The sequence below is a fragment of the Pristiophorus japonicus genome, chromosome 13 (genome assembly GCF_044704955.1).
Source record: "Pristiophorus japonicus isolate sPriJap1 chromosome 13, sPriJap1.hap1, whole genome shotgun sequence".
NCBI classification, from domain to species: Eukaryota; Metazoa; Chordata; class Chondrichthyes; family Pristiophoridae; genus Pristiophorus; species Pristiophorus japonicus.
In genome coordinates, this window is record NC_091989.1 from 183,288,798 (window position 1) to 183,310,336 (window position 21,539).

At 46.7% G+C, this 21,539-nt stretch overlaps 1 protein-coding gene across 2 annotated transcripts in view; it reads right to left on the reverse strand.

Moving 5' to 3' along the window:
* The window catches only part of LOC139278367 (cadherin-8-like), a 221,791-nt gene that overhangs the window by 37,494 nt on the left and 162,758 nt on the right, over positions 1-21,539 (reverse strand). For both annotated transcript variants that reach the window (XM_070897038.1, XM_070897037.1), the window contains exon 7: positions 6,831-6,967. In XM_070897038.1, coding sequence (XP_070753139.1) covers positions 6,831-6,967 — 137 coding nt within the window. The remainder of the gene's footprint in view (positions 1-6,830; positions 6,968-21,539) is intronic.

Genomic DNA, 21,539 nt, shown 5'->3' on the forward strand with positions numbered 1-21,539 from the left:
TAAATGTAGTATCTCCAAATTTGCGGATGACACTAAGTTGGATGGCAGTGTGAGCTGCGAGGAGGATGCTGTGAGGCTGCAGAGCGACTTGGATAGATTAGGTGAGTGGGCAAATGCATGGCAGATGAAGTATAATGTGGATAAATGTGAGGTTATCCACTTTGGTGGTAAAAACAGAGAGACAGACTATTATCTGAATGGTGACAGATTAGGAAAAGGGGAGGTGCAAAGAGACCTGGGTGTCGTGGTACATCAGTCATTGAAGGTTGGCATGCAGGTGCAGCAGGCGGTTAAGAAAGCAAATGGCATGTTGGCCTTCATAGCAAGGTGATTTGAGTACAGGGGCAGGGAGGTGTTGCTACAGTTGTACAGGGCATTGGTGAGGCCACACCTGGAGTATTGTGTACAGTTTTGGTCTCCTAACCTGAGGAAGGACATTCTTGCTATTGAGGGAGTGCAACGAAGGTTCACCAGACTGATTCCCGGGATGGCGGGACTGACCTATCAAGAAAGACTGGATCAACTGGGCTTGTATTCACTGGAGTTCAGAAGAATGAGAGGGGACCTCATAGAAACATTTAAAATTCTGACGGGGCTAGACAGGTTAGATGCAGGAAGAATGTTCCCAATGTTGGGGAAATCCAGAACCAGAGGTCACAGTCTAAGGATAAAGGGTAAGCCATTTAGGACCGAGATGCGGAGGAACTTCTTTACCCAGAGAGTGGTGAACCTGTGGAATTCTCTACCACAGAAAGTTGTTGAGGCCAATTCACTAAATATATTCAAAAAGGAGTTAGATGAGGTCCTTACTACTAGGGGGATCAAGGGGTATGGCGAGAAAGCAGGAATGGGGTACTGAAGTTGAATGTTCAGCCATGAACTCATTGAATGGCGGTGCAGGCTAGAAGGGCCGAATGGCCTACTCCTGCACCTATTTTCTATGTTTCTATGTTTCTATGATCCATGGGCTGATTTACTGTGTGACAGATGTGAACGTTCCTTCCATGGCCATCTTTATACCAGTCGACAGGACGTATACAGTGGGAGATTTTTTATGGGCTCTAAAACACATACGATGAGAGGGGATGGGACAGGCACTCATTCTCACCAAATAAGAACATTTAAGTAGATTTTTAAAATTAGATAAGGCTAATGAGAGGGATGACAGTGCAGCTCAGTCCCATGGAGTGCACATCGTGTGGCATGTGGGAAGTCCTGGACGCTTCGTGCAGCCTAGACAACCATGTGTGCAGGAGGTGTCTCCAGCTTCAACTGCTCGAGCGCCGCGTTTCAGAGCTGGAGCAGCGGGTGGAGTCAATACTGTGCATCCGCGTGGATAGCACGTTTCAGGAGGTGGTCACCTCACAGCTTAAAGGCGTGCAGGTGGAGGGGAACTGGGTGTCCACCAGATGTAATAAGTGTGCTAGGCAGGTAGTTCAGGAGTACCCCGGTGAGTCTATCTCGCTTTCAAACCGATATTCACTTCTGAGGATCGGTCAGGAAGATGGTGCCTCTGAGGAGTGCAGCCAGAGCTAATTCCAAGGCACCACGGGTAGCTCAGCTGCACAGCGGGGGAAGGACGCAGAACGAAAGAGTCCTCGTGATAGGGGATTCTATAGTTAGGAGAATAGACAGTCATTTCTGCGGCCGTAGACGTGACTCCCGAATGGTTTTGTGCCTCCCTGGTGCCAGGGTCAAGGATGTCACAGAGCGGTCGGAGGGCATCCTGTAGGGGGGGGAGGGTAAACATCTAGAGGTCATGGTCCATATCGGGACCAACGACGACATAGGTAAAATGATGGATGAGGTCCTTCAGGAAGAATTCAGGGAACTAGGAAGAAAAATAAAGGGTAGGACCTCAAAGGTGGTAATCTCCGGGTTACTACCGGTGCCACGCGCTAATGAGTATAAGAATAGAAGGATAGAGAGGATGAACACGTGGCTGGAAAGTTGGTGTAGGAGGGAGGGCTTTAAATTCTTGAGGCATTGGGACTGCTTCGGGGGAGATGGGACCTGTACAAATCGGATGGGTTGCACCTCAACAGCGTCGGGACCAATATCCTCGCGGGGAGTTTTGCTAGTGCTGTTGGGGAGAGTTTAAACTCGCTTGGCAGGGGGATGGGAACCTGAGAATGAATTCAAAAGTGAAGGAAGTAAAGCAGAAGTTGGATAGCAAGAATCTAGAAAGTGAATCTGTAAGACAGAGGAAACAGGGCTTAGTATGTAGTAAGCAAGGAGGTCTTCCTCTGCTGAATGGTTTTACTTTAATGTAAGGAATATAGCGAATAAGGCGGATGAGCTAAGAGCACAGGTAGACACTTGGGAGTATGACATTATAGCCATTACAGAAACTTGGCTGAAAGAGGGGCAGGTTTGGCAGATCATTATTCCTGGCTACAGGATTTTTAGACAAGATAGAGAGGGGGGGGGGGTAAAAAGTGGTGGGGGGGGGAGAGAGGGGGTAGGTTGCGATACTGATTAAAGAAACTATTACAGCGGTGAGGAGGGATGATATGTTAGAGCGATCATCAACTGAGGCCATATGGGTCGAATTGAAAAATAAAAAAGGGGCGATCACACTGCTGGGAGTGTAGTATAGATCCCCAAACAGTGGGAGGGAGACAGAGGAGCAAATATGTAGGCAAATTGCTATGAAGTCTAAAAACCATAGGGTAGTAATAGTAGAGGATTTTAACTATCCAAATATTGACTGGGACAAATTTAGTGTTGAGGGTGTAGAGGGTGCAGAATTCTTGAAATGCATTTAAGAGAACTTTTTTAGTCAGTATGTAGCAAGACCAATATGAGAGGGGGCGGTCTTGGATTTAGTTTTGGAGAATGAAGCTGGGCAGATTGAAGGGGTATTAGTGGGGGAGCACTTGGGTGCCAGTGACCATAATTCAGTCAGATTTAAGTTGGTTATGGATAAGGACAAGAATAGGCCTTAAATAAAAGTTCCAAATTGGGGAAAAGCTAATTTTGCTAAGTTAATGAGTGATTTGGCCATAGTGGACTGGCAACAGCTACTTGTGGGTAAATCAGTTCGGAACAGTGGGAGGCATTCAAGGAGGAGATCCAGAAGGTTCAGGCCAAATATGTGCCCTTAAAGAAAAAGGCCGGGAAAAATAATTCTAGAGTCCCCTGGATGTCTTGGGACTTACAAGGGAGGACTAAGAAAAAAAGGGACACTTATGTCACATATCAACAGCTAAGTACTTTCGAATATTTAGAGGAATTTAGAAAATTAAGAGGCAAAATTAAAAAGGATATTAGGAATGCTAAGAGAGAGCACAAGAAATTCTTGGCCAGTAAAATTAAGGAAAACCCTAAGATGTTTTATAAATATATTAAGAGTAAGAGGGTAACTAAAGAAAGAGAAGGGCCTATTGGAGACCATGAGGGTAATCTTTGTGTGGAGGCGGAAGATTCTTAACGAATACTTTGCATCTGTTTTCACAAAGGAAAGGGGTGATGCAGATAATGTTATAGAGGAGGAGTATGATATTCTGGATGAAATAGGTATAGTGAGAGAGGAAGTATTAAGGTATTTAGCAGCTTTGGAAGTAGGTAAGTCCCCAGGCCCGGATTAAATGCATCCCAGCCTGTTGAGTGAAGTAAAAGAGGAAATAGCAGAAGCCTTAACCATCATTTTCCAGTCCTCTTTGGATCTGGGCATGGTGCCGGAAGATTGGAGGACTGCTAATGTAGTTACCCTTGTTTAAGAAGGGAAAAAGGGATAGGCTGAGTTATTACAGGCCTGTCAGCCTAACCTCAGTGGTGGGAAAATTATTGGAAAAAATCCTGAAAGACAGGATAAATCTACATTTGGAGAGGCAAGGATTAATTAGGGGCAACCAGCATGGATTTGTTAAGGGAAGGTCGTGTTTGACTAACCTGATTGAATTTTTTAAGGAGGTAACCAAGAGGGTTGATGAGGGTAGTGCATACGATGTAGTGTATATGGACTTTAGCAAGGCTTTTGATAAGGTCCCGCATGGTAGACTGGTTATGAAGGTTAAAGCCCACGGGATCCAGGGCAAAGTGGCAAGTTGGATCCAAAATTGGCTTTGAGGTAGGAAGCAAAGGGTAATGATTGATGGATGCTTTTGTAACTGGAAGGATGTTTCCAGTGGGGTTCTGCAGGGCTCAGTACTGGGTCCCTTGCTTCTTGTGGTATGTATCAACGATTTAGATTTGAATATAGGGAGTATGATTAAGAAGTTTGCAGATGAGACTAAAATTGGCTGTGTAGTTGATAATGAAGAGGAAAGTCATGGACTGCAGGAGGATATCAATCTACTGGTCAGGTGGGCAGAACAGTGGTAAATGGAATTTAATTCAGGGAAGTGTGAGGTGATGCACTTTGGGAGGGCTAATAAGGGAAGGGTATACACATTAAGTGGTAGGCCACTTAATAGTGTAGATGGACAAAGGGACCTTGGAGTGCTTGTCCACAAATCCCTGAAAGCAGCAGGTCAAGTGAATAAGGTGGTTAAGAAGGCATACGGAATGCTTGCGTTTATTGGCCAAGGCATAGGATATAAGATCAGGGAGGTTATGCTTAAATTGTATATACTTTGGTTAGGCCAAAGCTGGAGTACTGCGTGCAGTTCTGGTTACCGTATTATAGGAAAGACATGATTGCACTAGAGAGGGTGCAGAGGAGATTTACTAGAATGCTGCCTGGAATGGAGAATCTTAGTTATGAGGACTGATTGAATAGGCTGGGTTTGTTCTCATTGTAACAGAGGAGGTTGAGAGAAGACCTCATCGAGGTGTACAAAATATTGAAGGACCTGGACATAGTGGATAGTAAGGGTCTATTTCCATTGGTGGAGGGGTCTATTATGAGGGGGCATAGTTTTAAGGTGGTTGGTGGAAGGCTTAGAGGGGATTTGAGGGGGGCTTCTTTATGCAGAGGGTTGTGGGGATCTGAAACTCGCTTCCTGGAATAGTGGTAGATGCAGAAACCCTCACCACTTTTAAGAGATGTTTGGATGGGCACTTAATGTGCCATAACCTGCAGGGTTACGGACTTAAAGCTGGTAATTAGGATTAGATTGGATGACCTTTTGTTGGATGGTGCAGATATAATGGTAAGTACTGCAGGGAATAGAATACGGCCAGGGTGATCTCCTGGACTAGTTTTGATCACCTGGATGGGGTCGGAGAGAAATTTTCACAGATTTTTTTTCTCCCTAAATTGACCTGGGTTTTTTATCTGGTTTTTGCCTTTCCCAGGAGATCACATGGCTCCGGTTGGGGTGGTGTGTAGATGTTTGTAGTATAAGGGGTGTCGCAGTTGTGTGGGGCGGACTGGTTGGGCGGGGTGCTCTTTGCCTTTCCGTCATTGTTCATAGGTTTATATTTAACCTTTAGGGCTGCTGACCAAGGGCCGTGTGGCTCTGTGTCGGCCGGCGTGGACACGATGGGCCGGAATGACCTCCTTCTGCTCTGTAAATTTCTATCTTTCTATGTTTATAAGAAATAGGAGCAGGAGTAGGCCAAATGCCCCCTCGATCCTGCTCCGCCGTTCACTAAGATCATGGCTGATCTTCAACCTCAACTCCACTTTCCCGCCCGATCCCCCTATTCCCTTCGAGTCCAAACATCTATCAATCTCTGGGGCAGACAATTCCAAAGATGCACAATCCTCTGAGTGAAGAAATGTCTCTTCATCTCAGTCCTAAATGGCCGACCCCTTATCCTGAGACTTTGCTCCCGAGTAGGCCAAGGCAAACAGCCTCTCAGCATCTAATAATCTGCTTCTCCTGATGGATAGCAACCCAGAATTCAGAGTCGGAGCCCCAGTCTCCACTAAACAGATCTCTCTGGAGCCGAAGTGCAAACACTTCATCTTCTGACTCCCGAGGCCAGAACACGATCACTAGTTCAAAGGCCTGCTCCTATTTAATGGGTGAAGTGGGGTTAGAGGACAGGAAGTAATTGGATCTGAGTAGGCAAACATATTTCAGTGGCCATGTTAAAGTTATATAGTCTGCCCTGATTATTATACTCCCATAATAACTTTGTATACCCATATTTAAAATAGAAAATGTCCCTGTAAACTGGTCCGACTGTAATTGCCTTCGTCCAGCAGTTGAGGTGCTGCAGTGTGACAAATATACACAGGTATTTCCATTATACATGTAGACAGAGAATCTAATAATGTGAAACATTGACAGGCCGTTCATGCTGACTTGAGTTTTTAAAATATATATATATATATATATATATATGCATATATTTTAAATGTAATGTTGTTCCATCACTATCCATGACCTCCTCTCCTGCCCTGCATCTATTCCACCCCCATCGACCATGACACCTGCCCCTGCCCTGCATCTATTCCACTCCCATCCATTTTTGACTCCATGAAAGGTCACCACCATAACATCATAGAATAGTTACAGCACAGAAGGAGGCCATTCTGCCCGTCGAGCCCGTGCCGGCTCTCTGCAACAGCACTTTAGCTCATCCCACTCACCCGCCCTTTCCCCGTAGCCCTGCACATTTTTTTTCCTTCAGGTACTTATCCGACTCCCTTTTGAAAGCCACGATTGAGTCTGCCTCCGCCACCCTCTCAGGCAATGCATTCCAGATCCTAACCACTCGCTGCGTCATAAAAGGTTTTTCCCCGTGTCGCCTTTGGCTCTTCTGACAACTGCCTTAAATCTGTGTCCTCTGGTTCTCGACCCTTCCATCGACAGGAACAGTTTCTCTCTGTCTACTCTGTCCAGACCCCTCATAATTTTGAACACCTCTCCTCTCACTCTTCTCTGCTTGAAACATAAGGTGCTACCAACCTATTCGGCCAAGCGGATACATACTGGTTTCTGTGGCGATAATGGTGATGTTGTGCCAAACATCAGTCTCTCTGTCCAAAGGTTTTGCCAGGGTTATTTTGCCATCATCAGCATTGATGTTGAACAATCTTTCGAGGTCGGTGTGCCGATCAATTGAATACCTACAAGACAGAAATCTTCAGTAATCATCCCCGGTAAAACACACATAGTCACAACAGAATGGCGGGGTATAATTTTTACTTTTGGCATTAATATAAAACGGTTGATGCACCTTGCCCACTCATCCCTTCCATAAAAAGCAATTGAAAGGAAAATCAGGTAAAGTATAATCCAATCTCCCCAGTTTGGCACTCGAAAGAAAGACTTGCATTTAAATAGCACCTTTCACGACTACATGGATGTCCCAAAGCGCTTTTCAGCCAATTGTGCTTTTGAAGAGTAGTAACTGTTGTAATAAGAACATAAGAACATAAGAATTAGGAGCAGGAGTAGGCCATTCGGCCCCTCGAGCCTCCTCTGCTTTTCAATGAGATCGTGGCTGATCTTCGTCCTCAACTCCACTTCCCTGCACTGTCCCCATATTCCTCGATTCCCTTAATATCCAAAAATCTATCAATCTCTGTCTTGAATATAGTCAAAGACTGAGCCTCCACAGCACCCTCGGATAGAAAATTCCAAAGATTCACCCTCTGAATGAAGAAGTTTCTCCTCATCTCAGTCCTAAATGGCCGACCCCTTATTCTGAGACAGTGACCCCTGGTTCTAGATTCCCCAGCCAGAGGAAACATCTTCCCTGCATCTACCTTGTCTAGCCCTGTAAAAATGTTGTATGTTTCAATGAGATCACCTCTCATTCTTCTAAACTCTCTAGAATAAAGGCCTAGTCTACTCAATTTCCCCTCATAGGACAATTCCCCCCATCCCAGGAATCAGTCTGGTGAACCTTTTTTGTACTCCCTTTATGACAAGTATATCCTTCCTTGGTAAGGAGACCAAAATTGCACACAATACTCCAGGTGCGGTCTCACCAGGGCCCTGTATAATTGCAATAAGATATCTTTACTCTTGTACTCAAATCCTCTTGTGATAAAGGCCAACATACCATTTGCTTTCCTAATTGCTTGCTGTATCTGCATGTTAACTTTCAGTGATTCATGTACAAGGACACCCAGGTCCCTCTGAACACCAACATTTCCCAATCTCTCACTGTTTAATAAATACTCTGCTTTTCTATTTTTCATACCAAAGTGGATAACTTCACATTTCTCCTCATTATATTCCATTTGCTATGTTCTTGCCCACTCACTTAGCCTGTCTATATCCCCTTGAAGCCTCTTTGCATCCTCTTCACAACTTACATTCCCACCTAGCTTTGTATCATCAGCAAACTGGGATATATTACATTTGGTTCCCTCATCCAAATCATTGATATAGATTGTGAATAGCTAAGGTCCAAGCACTGATCCTTGCGGCAACCTATTAGTTACAGCCTGTCAACCCGAAAATGACCCATTTATTCCAAATCTCTGTTTTCTGTCCATTAACCAATCCTCAATTCATGCTAGTATATTACTCCCAATCCCATGAACCCTAATTTTTTTTAATAACCTCTCATATGGCACCTTATCGAATGCCTTTTGAAAATCCAAATAGACCACATCCACTGGCCCCCCCTTATCTATTCTACAGTTACAACTCAAAAATAATCATTAACAGATTTGTTAAACGTGATTTCCCTTTCATAAATCCACGTTGACTCTACCCAATCCTATTATTCTTTTCCAAATGCCCTGTTACCATGTCCTTAATAGTAGATTCTAGCATTTTCCCTATGACCGCTGTCAGGCTAACTGGTTCTGTAGTTCCCCGTTTTCTCTCTCCTTCCTTTCTTGCAGGACACGCGGCAGCCAATTTGCGCGCACTAAGCACCCACAAACAGCAATGTGATGACGACCAGATAATCTGTTTCAGCGGTGTTGATTTAGGGATAAATATTGGCCAGGACACTAGGGATAACTCACCTGGTTTTCTTCGAAATAGTGGCCGTGGGATCTTTTAGGTCCACCTGAGAGAGCAGATGGGGCCTCGGTATAACATCTCATCCGAAAGACGGCACCTCTGACGGAGCAGCACTCCCGAAGCACTGCACTGGGGAGTTGCCAGCCTGGATTTTGTGCTCTCGTCTCCAGAGTGGGACATAACCTCCTGATGCAGTCGCAATATTGCTACTCACTGAGCCACAGCTGACACACTGTCATCAAGGGTTGAAATCACCCCCAACAAGGTTCGCACGAACCCTTCAAGGACTGATTGCTTATTTCAATTCACAACAAGGAGCTGGCGGAGCTCAACACGTGAATGGATGAGTGATTGACAGCGGCCTTAGAAGAGCCACATATACCACCAAGTGTTGATTGCTACTCAAGTGCATCTTACGACAGAGTGACAGCCACCTCGATACCTGCGGTTAACATCTTTCAAAGCTCCTTCAAAGCTCAGCGTGCTGGAAGAATAATTTTGTTTTAAATTAGGCCATGATAGTTTTGTGTGAGATGTAGGTATGATCAGAGAGAAGATGGAAAAGACAAATACTTTGAAATAAGTACAGTACATCATTTGTATAAACAAGAGAGATTGTCAGTCCTTATTCATGCTGTTAGGAAGTGCTTGGATTTTCTATTTACGGAGGAGATACTTGGTGGCTGTATAAGGGACAATTCTCTCACATCTGCATGTATTTTGCTCCTCGAACCACAGCCTTGGTTGAAGCCAACAATGGGAGAAATGTAAGAACGTAAGTCTTCCTAATCCCCGTACTGCGTTATTCTCACAACGATCTTTCAGCTGTTGCTTTTTACATTTGGAGTTCCATTGTAGTGGTGCCATCTCTGGTTGGAGATATTTGCCCTGAAATTGTGGTCGGAGGCTTCCCACGGGCGGGTACCTCCGACCTGAAAAATGTCTATGAATTTACCAGGCGGTTCAGGAGATTCTGAGACTCCCAGTCCCCCAGAGACGCAAGCGCTTCGCACACATCCCTAGGATCACATGGGCCCAACCAATCAAAATAGGGCTATTCCCATTCATACTTGTGGTGAGTTTCGTATGTCATCATCATCATAGGCGGTCCCTCGAAACGAGGAAGTCTTGCTTACACGCCAAAAAAGAATAAGTTCGCAGGTGTTCCAATGAGTGACCTAACGTTCCAGGTCCTGAACTACATGTTGAAGGGTGGAAGATGTCTGTGCGTGGATTTTTTCAACGTGGGGTGGCCGTTGCACACCAGCCACCACACGGGCTTGACAGAGCTCGGTCTTCGTCCAGTGGCAAGGATTAACCAAGACGACTGGAGACCAGCTCTGCTGCACGGACCTAGTGCGCGCACATATCGCAGTGTGGGCTGGCCCCGTGCTGCCCCTGGGCCCTGAACTCACGCCTCCCCTGGGCCCCTGATCACATCCCTCCACAGTCTCTCGCCGCTCCTTCACCCTGACCTCGCCGCTCCTGCCCACGCTCCAATAACCGACCTGGGCCTTGATGACGTCACTCTTCGCTGCCGTCGCAGCTCGTGCTGTTCCCTGAAGTTGCATTCCTCCACGCTACTCCTGGGCCTCCGCTCGCAGCTCCCACACCCCCCCCCCCCCACCCCACGGCCCTGACCCACCGCCGGTGCTTCCCCGCAGGTCGGGGAAAGATGTAAACATGGGTAAAACGCAAGCATAAGCTATCGTCTGTGTTCCATATGTATGAGAATGGAAATACCCCCCAAAACACACAAACACTTAAAATACATTTTCAAAAAACATCAAATATTTAAAATTAATCAAAATAGAATTTAGTTAATAAATTTCAAACAAAAAATTTATTTTTGAAAGATAAATTTACATATTTTAAAGTGTCAACAAATAAAATTACCGATTTAACAGGATTTTAACTGTTTAACTTGTTGAAAAAAATGTATTGTTCTGTTCTTTAAAAGTCTTATGCTGATAAAAGCAGGCCTATCACCTGCTTTTACCAGTCTTAAGAATTTCCACGGACATTCGCTAGGGAGTAGTAGCCCAACTCTCTGCCCGCGGGGGTCCTTTACTTGTGGAGGCATGCGATCCGCCAAGAGGGTTCTTGAGAGAACGCAAGTTCCGAGTTTGGCCGCATGCGATTCGTATACTTAAACCCAGAACTAGTGGGACCCCGACAGGAGCGGGCGCACCTTGTACGCACCCGTAGGGGCGACGGGTTTCAGGGATTTAACTGGAGCTTTCATCACATGACCATCTGCCTCCCACCACGGTGCCCCTCCCCCCACACACCCACCCGCCATTGGTCGTCCGACACGTCCATCCTCATGGGGCCCCGCCTTCCCACAGCCAATCGTAAAGCGAACAGACTCTTCATTACCCAACTGGATAATTCTAGACTGTCTGTCAAACAGACTTTTTTTCCAATGTCCGATATTTTTATGACATAAGTATCCAAAGAAAATTAAAAAGAAAGACTTTATTTATTGTTCCTCTGATTTTTCTCTCCGAGGTTTTGCTGACAGCATTTCCTGGAGGTTTAATTCCTCGACACTCCGGGGCAATCCTTCCCCCAACCTCCGCTAAACCCATTGCCCACGCAAGGTAGTTCTGTTCGACATCACTGGAGGCAGAAACAGCACCAGCAGCTAAAGCAATATACCAAGAGTTTTGGCAGGCGTGAGACTTTAAAGCTTAAAATAACGAAAGACTTACATTTAATAGCGCCTTTCACAATCACCGCACTTCCCAAATTTTCAACCAATAAAGGACTTTTTAAGTTAATCACTGTTAGGAAACACGGCAGTCAATTGTGCACAGCAAGCTCCCACAAACAGCAATGTGATAATAACCAGATAAACTGTTTTTAATGATGTTGATTGAGGGATAAATACTGGCTAGGATACCATGGAGAACTCCCCTGCTCTTCTTCAAAATAGTATCATGGGATACTTAGGATCATGGGATCATGCAGATGGATCACTTTGCCCCAGGCCCAACAAAAAATGTAGGAAAAAATATATAAAGCCTCCCAAATCGGCTGAATAGACTAGGCAATGAGAGGAAAAGCAAGACCGAGGAATATAGATTCACTTGTTTATACCTATATACAGAAGTCCCTATATACACTAATGTACCTATATACAGAAGTCCCTATATACACTAATGTAGCTATATACAGAAGTACCTATGCACAATAATGTACCTCCATACAGAACAGAATATGTTTTATTTCACATGTTATTGAGAGAAATTTGCATATATGTATAGGAATCTAGTATTGCAATGTTACCAGAACCAGAATATATACCTACTTGATACAGAATACATGCTTTCATTGTTGAATATACTGGCATATGTTTTCATACTCAGAATCAGAATCATATACGTAATGTAATGATCATGAACAAACATAATTATAGGCCCATTTGGATCACTTTGCCCCAGGCCCATTAGGCCCTTAATCCGGCCCTGTGTGCGTGTGTATGTTTGTATGTGTGAGTGTGTGCGTGTGAGTGCGTGCGTGCGTGTGCACGTGTGAGTGTGTGCGCAGGCCAAGCACTTGTGTGTGTGTGAGTGTGAGTATGAGTGTGTGTGTATGTGAGTGTGAGTATGAGTGTGTGTGTGTGGGAGTGTGTGAGTTTATGTGTGCGAGTGTGTGCGAGTGTATGTGTGTGTGTGCCTGTGCACACAGTCACGTCATGGACATTCAGTAAAGTCAGGATTGGCTGTGATTTCCCTGTGGGTCAAACAGCCTGCTGGGGGTCACGCACAGATAACAGTCATTTGGACTAGGCATTGGCGGATGCCCAGCGCTGTAGAATCATATCCCAACAAGGGACCTTCACCTTCAGGAGAGGAGAGCAGGCGAGAGATATTGACAGAGAAAATCAACAAGAATTTATTTTTAATCCATGCACACCACCTCAATGTGAAATGAACTGCTCATTGTTTGAATAACACTTGAATGAAGTGTGTTATTTGTCTCTACCCCATCTCAAAACGGTTCTAAATTTTAATTGGGTTTTACAGTTAGATTGGATATCTCAACTGTGCAGTTGAAAATTATAAAATGACTGCTTTAAACATGGCTCTGCTATAAACTACATGGCAAAATCAGAGTCACGGCAATATAGCACTCCACACTCTCCTGTTATTTGAAGTACGATTTGCTGTACCATGTATAAATCAATTGAATGAATAGATAAATCAAACAGGTGCAGGCTGTGTGCAGCACAGGTTATATAAAGGGCATATCCCTCACTGAACTAAAACAAAGAGAGAATTGCATTTATATAGCTCCTTTTGCACACTCGGGATGCTCCAAAGCACTTTGCAGCCAATGAAACTTGATAGATTGCAAGTTCCGGGTTTTCGCGTGCGCGCATCACATGCGGAAACCCGGAACATGCGGGGCACTTACGGCCATGCACGCACTGCGTACGCATTCGCAAGTCCAGGAGGAACCAGGCCAATATATTTTCTTAGTGATCGTGGTCGAGGAATAAATACTGTCCCAGGACACTGAGTAGAATTCTCCTGTTCTTCTTAGAAATAGTGGCCGTGGGATTTTTTTACATCCACCTGAGGGGCAGACAAGGGCCTCGGTTTAACGTCTCATCCAAAAAACGAATTCTTGGTCCGTGAGGTTTCTAATTAGGGACAGTCTTGAGCCGTGTGACAATTGTTCATGAGCAAGGATCGAGACTCCCCCTAATTAATTTAATGTAGGACCTTTTCAGCCAGCAGACAGCTCTCCACCTGATGTGACTGAAATCACTGGCTTGTGTGGCGGAATCGAGCCAAAGACCAGCATTCTTGAGGGTGTCTGGAACTGCAGCCAATGTTCCCGCTGATTTTTTTATGGGGTGCGTCGCTTCATAACGGGCTGCGCAAACCCATTTACATTTTCGCACATAGGTGGTCGTTCCATTGAAATCAGCGCAAGCCATCTCAATGGGAAATGTCATAGAATCAGAGAATGATTACAGCAGAGGAGGAGGCCATTCGGCCCGTCGAGTTTGTGCCTGCTCTCTGCAAGAGCACTTCAGCTGGTCCCACTCCCCCACCCTTTTCCAATAGCCATGCAAATGTTTTTCTTTCAAGTACTTATCTAACTCTCTTTTGAAAGCCACAATTGAGTCTGCCTCCACTGCCCTTTCAGGCAGCGCGTTCCAGATCCTAACCACTCGCTGCGTAAAAATGTTTTTTCTCATGTTGCCTTTGGTTGTTTTGCCAATCACTTTAAATCTGTGTCCTCTGGTTCTCAACCCTTCCGCCAATGGGAACAGTTTCTCTCTATCTACTCTGTCCAGACCCCTCATGATTTTGAAGACCTCTATCAAATCTCCTCTCAATCTTCTCAGCTCTAAAGAGAACAACCCCAGCTTCTCCAGTCTGTCCACGTAGCTGAAGTCCCTCGTGTAAAGTCCTGTCCCTGCAGTACAGACTCACACGAGGCACATAGGCACATGCTGAAGTCAAGGTCACCTTTATTACACAGCTCTCGAATGCCACACTTGCATGAGACCTGTCCTTATATACCTGTCTAGGACAGGTATCCAGTGTCTCCTGCAAGTGCACCTCTGGTGGTAAGGTAAGCTTATGGTTACAGGTCACCTCTAGTTACAGTCATGTATAACATGGTAAGATACAGTTATGTACAGTAGTGTGAGATACATGACATCACCCTCCCCCAAGGTCTTATTCTCTTTATAGGTTCAGTCTCTCAGGTGGTCTACCCTCTTGCGTGGAGTGTCTTAGTTGTGGTTCAGTTGTTTGCCTTGGTGCCCGTTTTTCTTTCGGTGTGATTGCTGGTATCTCGCCTGGGCTGTCTGTTTCGTTCAGTATGATTGTTGGTGTCTGGGCTGTCTGTTGGGATTGTTCTTTCCTCAGGTTGTTCCCTCTGTCTGTCCACCAGGTGTGGTGTGAGTTCCACATTGTAGTCTGCCTCTGGTTCCGCAGTGTTGTTGGTAAATCTACTTTTGACTTGGTCGACATGCCTCCGGCAGGTTTGGCCATTATCCATTTGTACTACCAGTAGCCTGTTTCCTTCCTTGCCTGTTACTGTCCCTGCAAGCCATTTAGGACCCCTGCCATTGTTTAGCACAAAGACTTTGTCCCCTATCTCATTCCAATTCCTCCTCGAATTTCGGTCTTGGTACTCAGTTAGCTTACGGCGCTTTGCCTCAACGATTTCATGCATGTCTGGGAGGAATAATGAGAGCCTTGTCTTTAAGGTCCATTTCATCAATAGTTGTGCGGCGGGAACCCTAGTCAATGAATGCGGACGAGATCTGTATGCCAGCAGCAGTCGCGACAGGCGGCCCTGCAGCATGGGATCTTGGATTTTGAGCATGTCTTGTTTAATGATCTGCACTGCTCGCTCCGCCTGGCTGTTGGAGGCCGGCTTGAATGGTGCCATCTTAACGTGATTTATGCCGTGGTCACTCATAAAATCTTGGAATTCTGTGCTGGTGAAGCACGGACCATTATTACTGACCAATATGTCAGGAATGCCATGCGTTGCGAACATGGTTCCAAGGCTCTCCACAGTGGTGGAGGTGGTGCTCGAGTTTAAAATGGTGCATTCGATCCACTTAGAAAATGCATCTACAACTACGAGGAACATTTTTCCCATGAATGGGCCCGCATAGTCTACGTGCACCCACGACCACGGTTTGGTGAGCCAGGGCCAGGGGCTCAGGGGGGCCTCTCTGGGGGCATTACTGGGTTGGGCACAAATGGTGCACCGTCGGACGCAGAGCTCCAAGTCCGCGTCGATGCCAGGCCACCAGACATGAGATCTGGCTATGGTCTTCATGAGAACAATCCCCAGGTGCTTGCGGTGGAGTTCCCGGACAAATGCCTCTCTGCCTTGCAGAGGCATAACTACTTGGTTGCCCCACATCAGGCAGTCTGCTTGTAGTGACAGCTCATGCATGCGCCTATGGAAAGGTTTGATCTCCTCGGGGCAGGCATCGCGAGCCTCTGCCCAGTCACCAGTTAAGACACATCTTTTTACCAGGGATAACTTGGGGTCGCTGGTCGTCCAGGCTCTGATTTGGCGAGCCATCATGGGCGAACCTGTGGACTCAAAGGCATTGGTTGCCATGACTATCTCACAGTCCTGTTCGTCAGACCCTTCCGTGGTCGCCAGGGGTAGCCTGCTAAACGTGTTGGCACAGTTGTCTGTGCCTGATCTGTGCCTTATGGTATAGTCGTAAGACGCCAGCATGAGTGCCCACCATTGAATGCGCGCCGAGGCTTTGGCGTTTATTACCTTGCTCTCGGATAGTAGGGACATGAGGGGCTTGTGTTCGGTTTCTAACACGAACTTGGCCCCGAAAAGGTATTGGTGCATCTTTTTGACACCGTACACGCACACGAGCGCCTCGTTCTCCACCATTCCGTACCCGCGTTCCGCCCACGAAAGTGACCTGGAGGTATAAGCTATGGTTTGTAATTTACTCGCACTATTGATATGTTGTAAAACGCACCCGACCCTGTACGCTGACACATCACATGTAAGAACTAGCTTTTTACCTGGGTCAAAGAAAGCCAAAACACTGTTGGAACACAGAAGGTTGCGTGCCTTATTGAAGGCACATTCCTGGGTGTTCCCCCAAAACCAATCACACCCCTTTTTGAGTAGCACATGGAGAGGCTCCAGCAGCGTGCTTAAGTTCTGCATAAAGTTCCCAAAGTAATTGAGTAGCCCGAGAAAGGCGCGCAGTTCTGAGACATTCCGGGGCCTGGGTGCCAGGCGAATTGCTTCTGTTTTGGACTCTGTTGGGCGGATTCCATCAGCGGCAATCCTTCTGCCCAAAAATTCAACCTCGGGTGCGAGAAACAGGCACTTGGATTTCTTGACTGGTAGGCCTACCCGAACCAGCCGCTTTAGTACTTCCTCCAGAGTGCGGAGATGGGAGTCGGTGTCCCTGCCCGTGATAAGTATGTCGTCTTGAAATACAACCGTCCCCAGGATGGACTTGAGCAGATTCTCCATGTTGCGCTGGAATATAGCAACTGCCGACCTGATGCCGAATGGGCATCGATTGTACATGAAAAGGCCTCGATGGTGGTGAGTAGCTTAGACTTGTCAGTCAATTCTTGCGTCATATACGCCGATGTGAGATCTAGTTTTGAGAAAAGTTTTCTTCCAGCCAATATGGCAAATAAGTCCTCCGCTCTGGGCAGCGGGTATTGGTCCTGTAGGGAGACTCTGTTTATGGTAGATTTGTAGTCCCCACAGATTCGTACGGATCCATCAGGCTTCATGACTGGGACGATGGGATTTGCCCAGTCGTTAAATTCCATGGGTGAGCTAATGCCTTCCCGCAGAAGCCTGTCCAGTTCATGTTCAATCTTTTCCCTCATCACATAGGGCACAGCTCTAGCCTTGTGATGGACCGGTCTAGCATTCCGTGTGATGTAGATTTTGACTTTGGCCCCTTTGAAGGTGCCCGCACCTGGCTGAAAGAGATGTTCAAATCGACTTAGAACTGTTGAGCAGGAGGTCCGTTCCTCTGACGACATGGCATGGACATCATCCCATTTCCAGTTTAGTTTTGTCAGCCAGCTTCTCCCCAGCAGTGCTGGGAGATCTCCGGGGACAATCCACAGGGGAAGTCGGTTCACTGACCCTTTGTGTGTGACAGAGAGCATGGCGCTGCCGAGGACTGGGATGATTTCTTTGGTATAGGTCCTTAGTTTGGTGTCGACCCTTGTGAGTATTGGTCTGTCTCTTTTGTGCGGCAACAGCTGTTCAAATTGTTGAGCGCTCATGAGAGATTGACTCACTCCTGTGTCCAGCTCCATGTTGACGGGTATCCCGTTGAGTAGGACCCTCATCATTATTGGAGGCGTCTTGTTGTAAGAGCAGTGGCCATTGATCGTGTTGACCCGCAGTACCTCAGTGTCCCGGGTACTGTCCACACCGTCTTCTGGTCCGCTTTCCAACCCGATTCATATACCAGCCGAGCTGCTGTTTTTCTGCACATGCGGGCCAGATGCCCTGTATAGTCGCAGTTTCTGCAAACAGCATGCTGAAATTGACACCCCCTTGATGAGTGCCTTTCCCCACATCTCCAGCACAGACCGCTTCCATTGTTTCCAAAGGATGAGCTGCATCTGGCTGATCTCTCTTGAGCTTCTCTCAGTTTGTAGTTGATTGCTCGCATTGTGGGTTGATGAGGTGTGAACGGCCGTTCACGTGGCCCTTGATGGCTTCTGGCACCACTACCTGCTGTTGAGGGCCTGCTCTCCTGCCTTTGTCTGTGTGTGGGGGTAGCGGCTTGTTTCATGCTGTGAACCCCTTGTTCCGATGTTTCGTTAGTTGTCGTACCCGCAGTGTAGATCAACCTCGTTTCTTCCTGTCCTGTCAAGAATGTCTGTGCAACCAGTGCTGCTGCCTCTAGGGTCACGTTCTTGGTCTCTATGAGCTTTCGGAATATGCCTGCATGGCCTATTCCTTCAATGAAAAAAGTCTCTCAGTACTTCTCTCCTTAGTTCATCGGAAAACTCACATAAGCTAGCCAACCTCCGAAGTTCCGCCACGAAGTCGGGTATGCTCTGGCCCACACAGCGTCTGTAGTTGTAGAACCTGTGTCTGGCCATGTGTAGACTGCTCGCTGTCTTCAAGTGGTCTCTTACCAGTGTGCTCAACTCTTGAAATGACTTGCTTGCTGGTTTCTCGGGTGCCAGCAGTCCTTCATTAAGGTGTATGTTTTCGAGCCACAGCTGGTCAAGAGATGGGCTCTTCTCTTGTCTGCCTTATCGTCGCCTAACCAGTCTTTGGTTATGAAGCTTTGCTGGAGCCTTTCTATAAAGTCCTCCCAATTATCGCAGCATTGTATTTTTCATCAGAGCCATTGGTCGCCATCTGTGGATTCTGTAATCCCGTAACTCGTCGCCACTGTAAAGTCCTGTCCCTACAGTACAGACTCACACGAGGCACATGCTGAAGTCAAGGTCACTCAGGACCTGCACCTTTATTACACAGCTCTCGAATGCCACACTTGCCTGAGACCTGTCCTTATATACCTGTCGAGGAGAGGTATCCAGAGTCTCCTGCAAGTGCACCCCTGGTGGTCAGGTAAGCTTGTTGTTACAGGTCATCTCTAGTTACAGTCATGTATAACATGGTAAGATACAGTTATGTACAGTGTGCGATACATGACATTTCATCCCTGGAACCATTCTGGTAAATCTTTTCTGCACCCTCGCTAAGGCCTTCACATCCTCCCTAAAGTGCACTGCCCAACATTGGATACAATAGTCCAGTTGAGGCCAGACCAGTATTTTATACAGGTTCATCATAATTTCCATGCTTTTGTATTCTAATCATGAAGACCAGGACCCTCTCATCATTATAGGCGGTCCCTCGAAACGAGGATGACTTGCTTCCCCTCCACAAAGGGATGTGTTCACACGTATTTCAATGAAGGACCTTATATTCCAGGCCCAGAACTACATCCTGAAGGGTGGAAGATGCCAGTGCGTGGATTTTTTTAACATGTGGTGGTCGTTGCACACCAGCCACCACACGGGCTTGACAGAGCTAGGCCTTGGTCCAATGGCAAGGATTACCCAAGACGACTGGAGACCAGCTCTGCTGCACGGACCTAATGCACACACATATCGCAGTGTGGGCTGGCCCGTGCTGCCTCTGGGCCCTCTCCTCTTCTGGGCCCCGAACTCGCGCCTCTCCTGGGCCCCGATCACGTCGCTCTACAATCTCTCGCTGCTCCTTCACCCCGACCTCGCCACTCCTGCTGTAGCTGCCCACGCTCCAATCACCGACCTGGAACTTGACGTCCCTCTTCGCTGCCGTCGCCCTCCTGCACCAGCTCGCGCTGTACTCTACCACAAGCATCAATCCGTTCTTTCACCCAGGATCCCCTAAACTTTTTGTAACCGCTTTCTCAACCTGCCCTGCCACCTTCAACGATTTGTGCACCGTTGCTTGTCACTGCTTGAATAGCTGGTGAGCAGCCTGAGCAGAGCCTTGCAGATAGCTGCATTGGTCAGAGAGGTCCTGCGCCTGCCACTCACCAGAGCTTACAGTGTAGATACCGTGCATGCGCAGATATGTGAATGGGCTGTGCATTGGGGGAGTTAGTCCGGGCAGGAGCCAGCACCGCTCATGGGAGCCACGGACTGCAGCTCTCAAGGAAGTAAAAATAACGAGTAACGTGGGTTGGAAACCTGTACTAACAAGCTCAATAATCTGGGATGCGTTCATGGTCACATAGCAATCACAGCTGGTTATTTATACTTCTCAAAGGTTTGACTGTGCAAATAAGCTCTTCAAACAGTTCTGTCGGCTTCAATTGTAATGATAGAAACAGCTTTAAAGTATCTTGTCCCCTTTCCATCAGTCGCTGAGTGGTTTGGTGAAGTTACTGAATATATTTAAGGTGGAGATAGACATATTTTTGAATGATAAGGGAATCAAGGATTATGAGCAGCGTGCAGGGAAGTGGAGTTGAGGCCAAGATCAGATCAGCCATGATCTTACTGAATGGCGGAGCAGGCTCGAGGGGCCAAATAGCCGACTCCTGCTGCTATTTCTTATGTTCTTATGTTCTTACCGCCTTCACCCACTTGTGAACCAATGCAGCCCCGGTTAACCACTTCCTACCACTGGCACTTATGAAGGGACACAGATTGGGGCCCTGGGACTCCATGCTGATGCATACACTTGCATATTGAATGCATTGGAGTCTCTCTCACAACAGAGGGCAAAAATACTGCCGCAAACTTTCTTTTCTTATTCATTCACCGGATGTGGGCATCGCTGGCAAGACCGGCATTTATTGCCCATCCCTAATTGCCTCTGAGAAGGTGGTGGTGAGCCGCCTTCTTGAACCGCTGCTCTCCATACTTGATTTGTAGCGGTTTGGTACAACTGAGTGTCTCGCTGGGCCATTGTAGAGGGCAGTTAAAAGTCAACCACATTGCTGTGGGTCTGGAGTCACATATAGGTCAGACCGGGTAAGGGCGGTAGATTTCCTAAAGGACATCAGTGAACCAGATGGGTTTTTACAATGATTCGGTAGTTTCGCGGTTACCATTGCTAGCTTTTTATTCCAGATTTATTTAATTAACTGAATTTAAATTCCCAGCTGCCGTGGTTGAATTTGAATGCATGCCTCCAGATCATTAGCCCTGATCTCTGGATTACTAGTCCAATAACGTAACCACTATGCTACCATACCCCATGCTCACAATTATGCAAGGGGTTGGACACAGGAAAATGGATGGGTTCTGAAAGGGACGACACTGATGAGCAGGAATACTGTATCATAGAGTGATGTGGCACAGAATGAGGCCATTTGGCCCCTCGTGCCAGTGGTGGCACTACTTTCATGCTAAACAGATGAGAGGAAAATCTAAGCCATGAACTTTAATCTTACGTGTCTCATCTTTGAGTGCTGTCATCGAGCAAGGATCTGGGAGAGCAGCCTTTTAAAAATTGATATATCTTTCAATCTTCTGGTCAGACCCCATCTGGATACACCATTCAGTTCTGGACAGTGCACCTCAGGAAGAATATATTGGCCTTGGAGGGGAGCAGCGCAGATTCACCAGAATTATATCGGGGTTAGAAGGGGTAAATTATGAGGACATGCTGCATAGAGCAGGCTTGTATTCTCGTGAATAAAAATGAAGGGGCGATCTAAGTGAGATGTTTAAGATGATTAAATGAGTT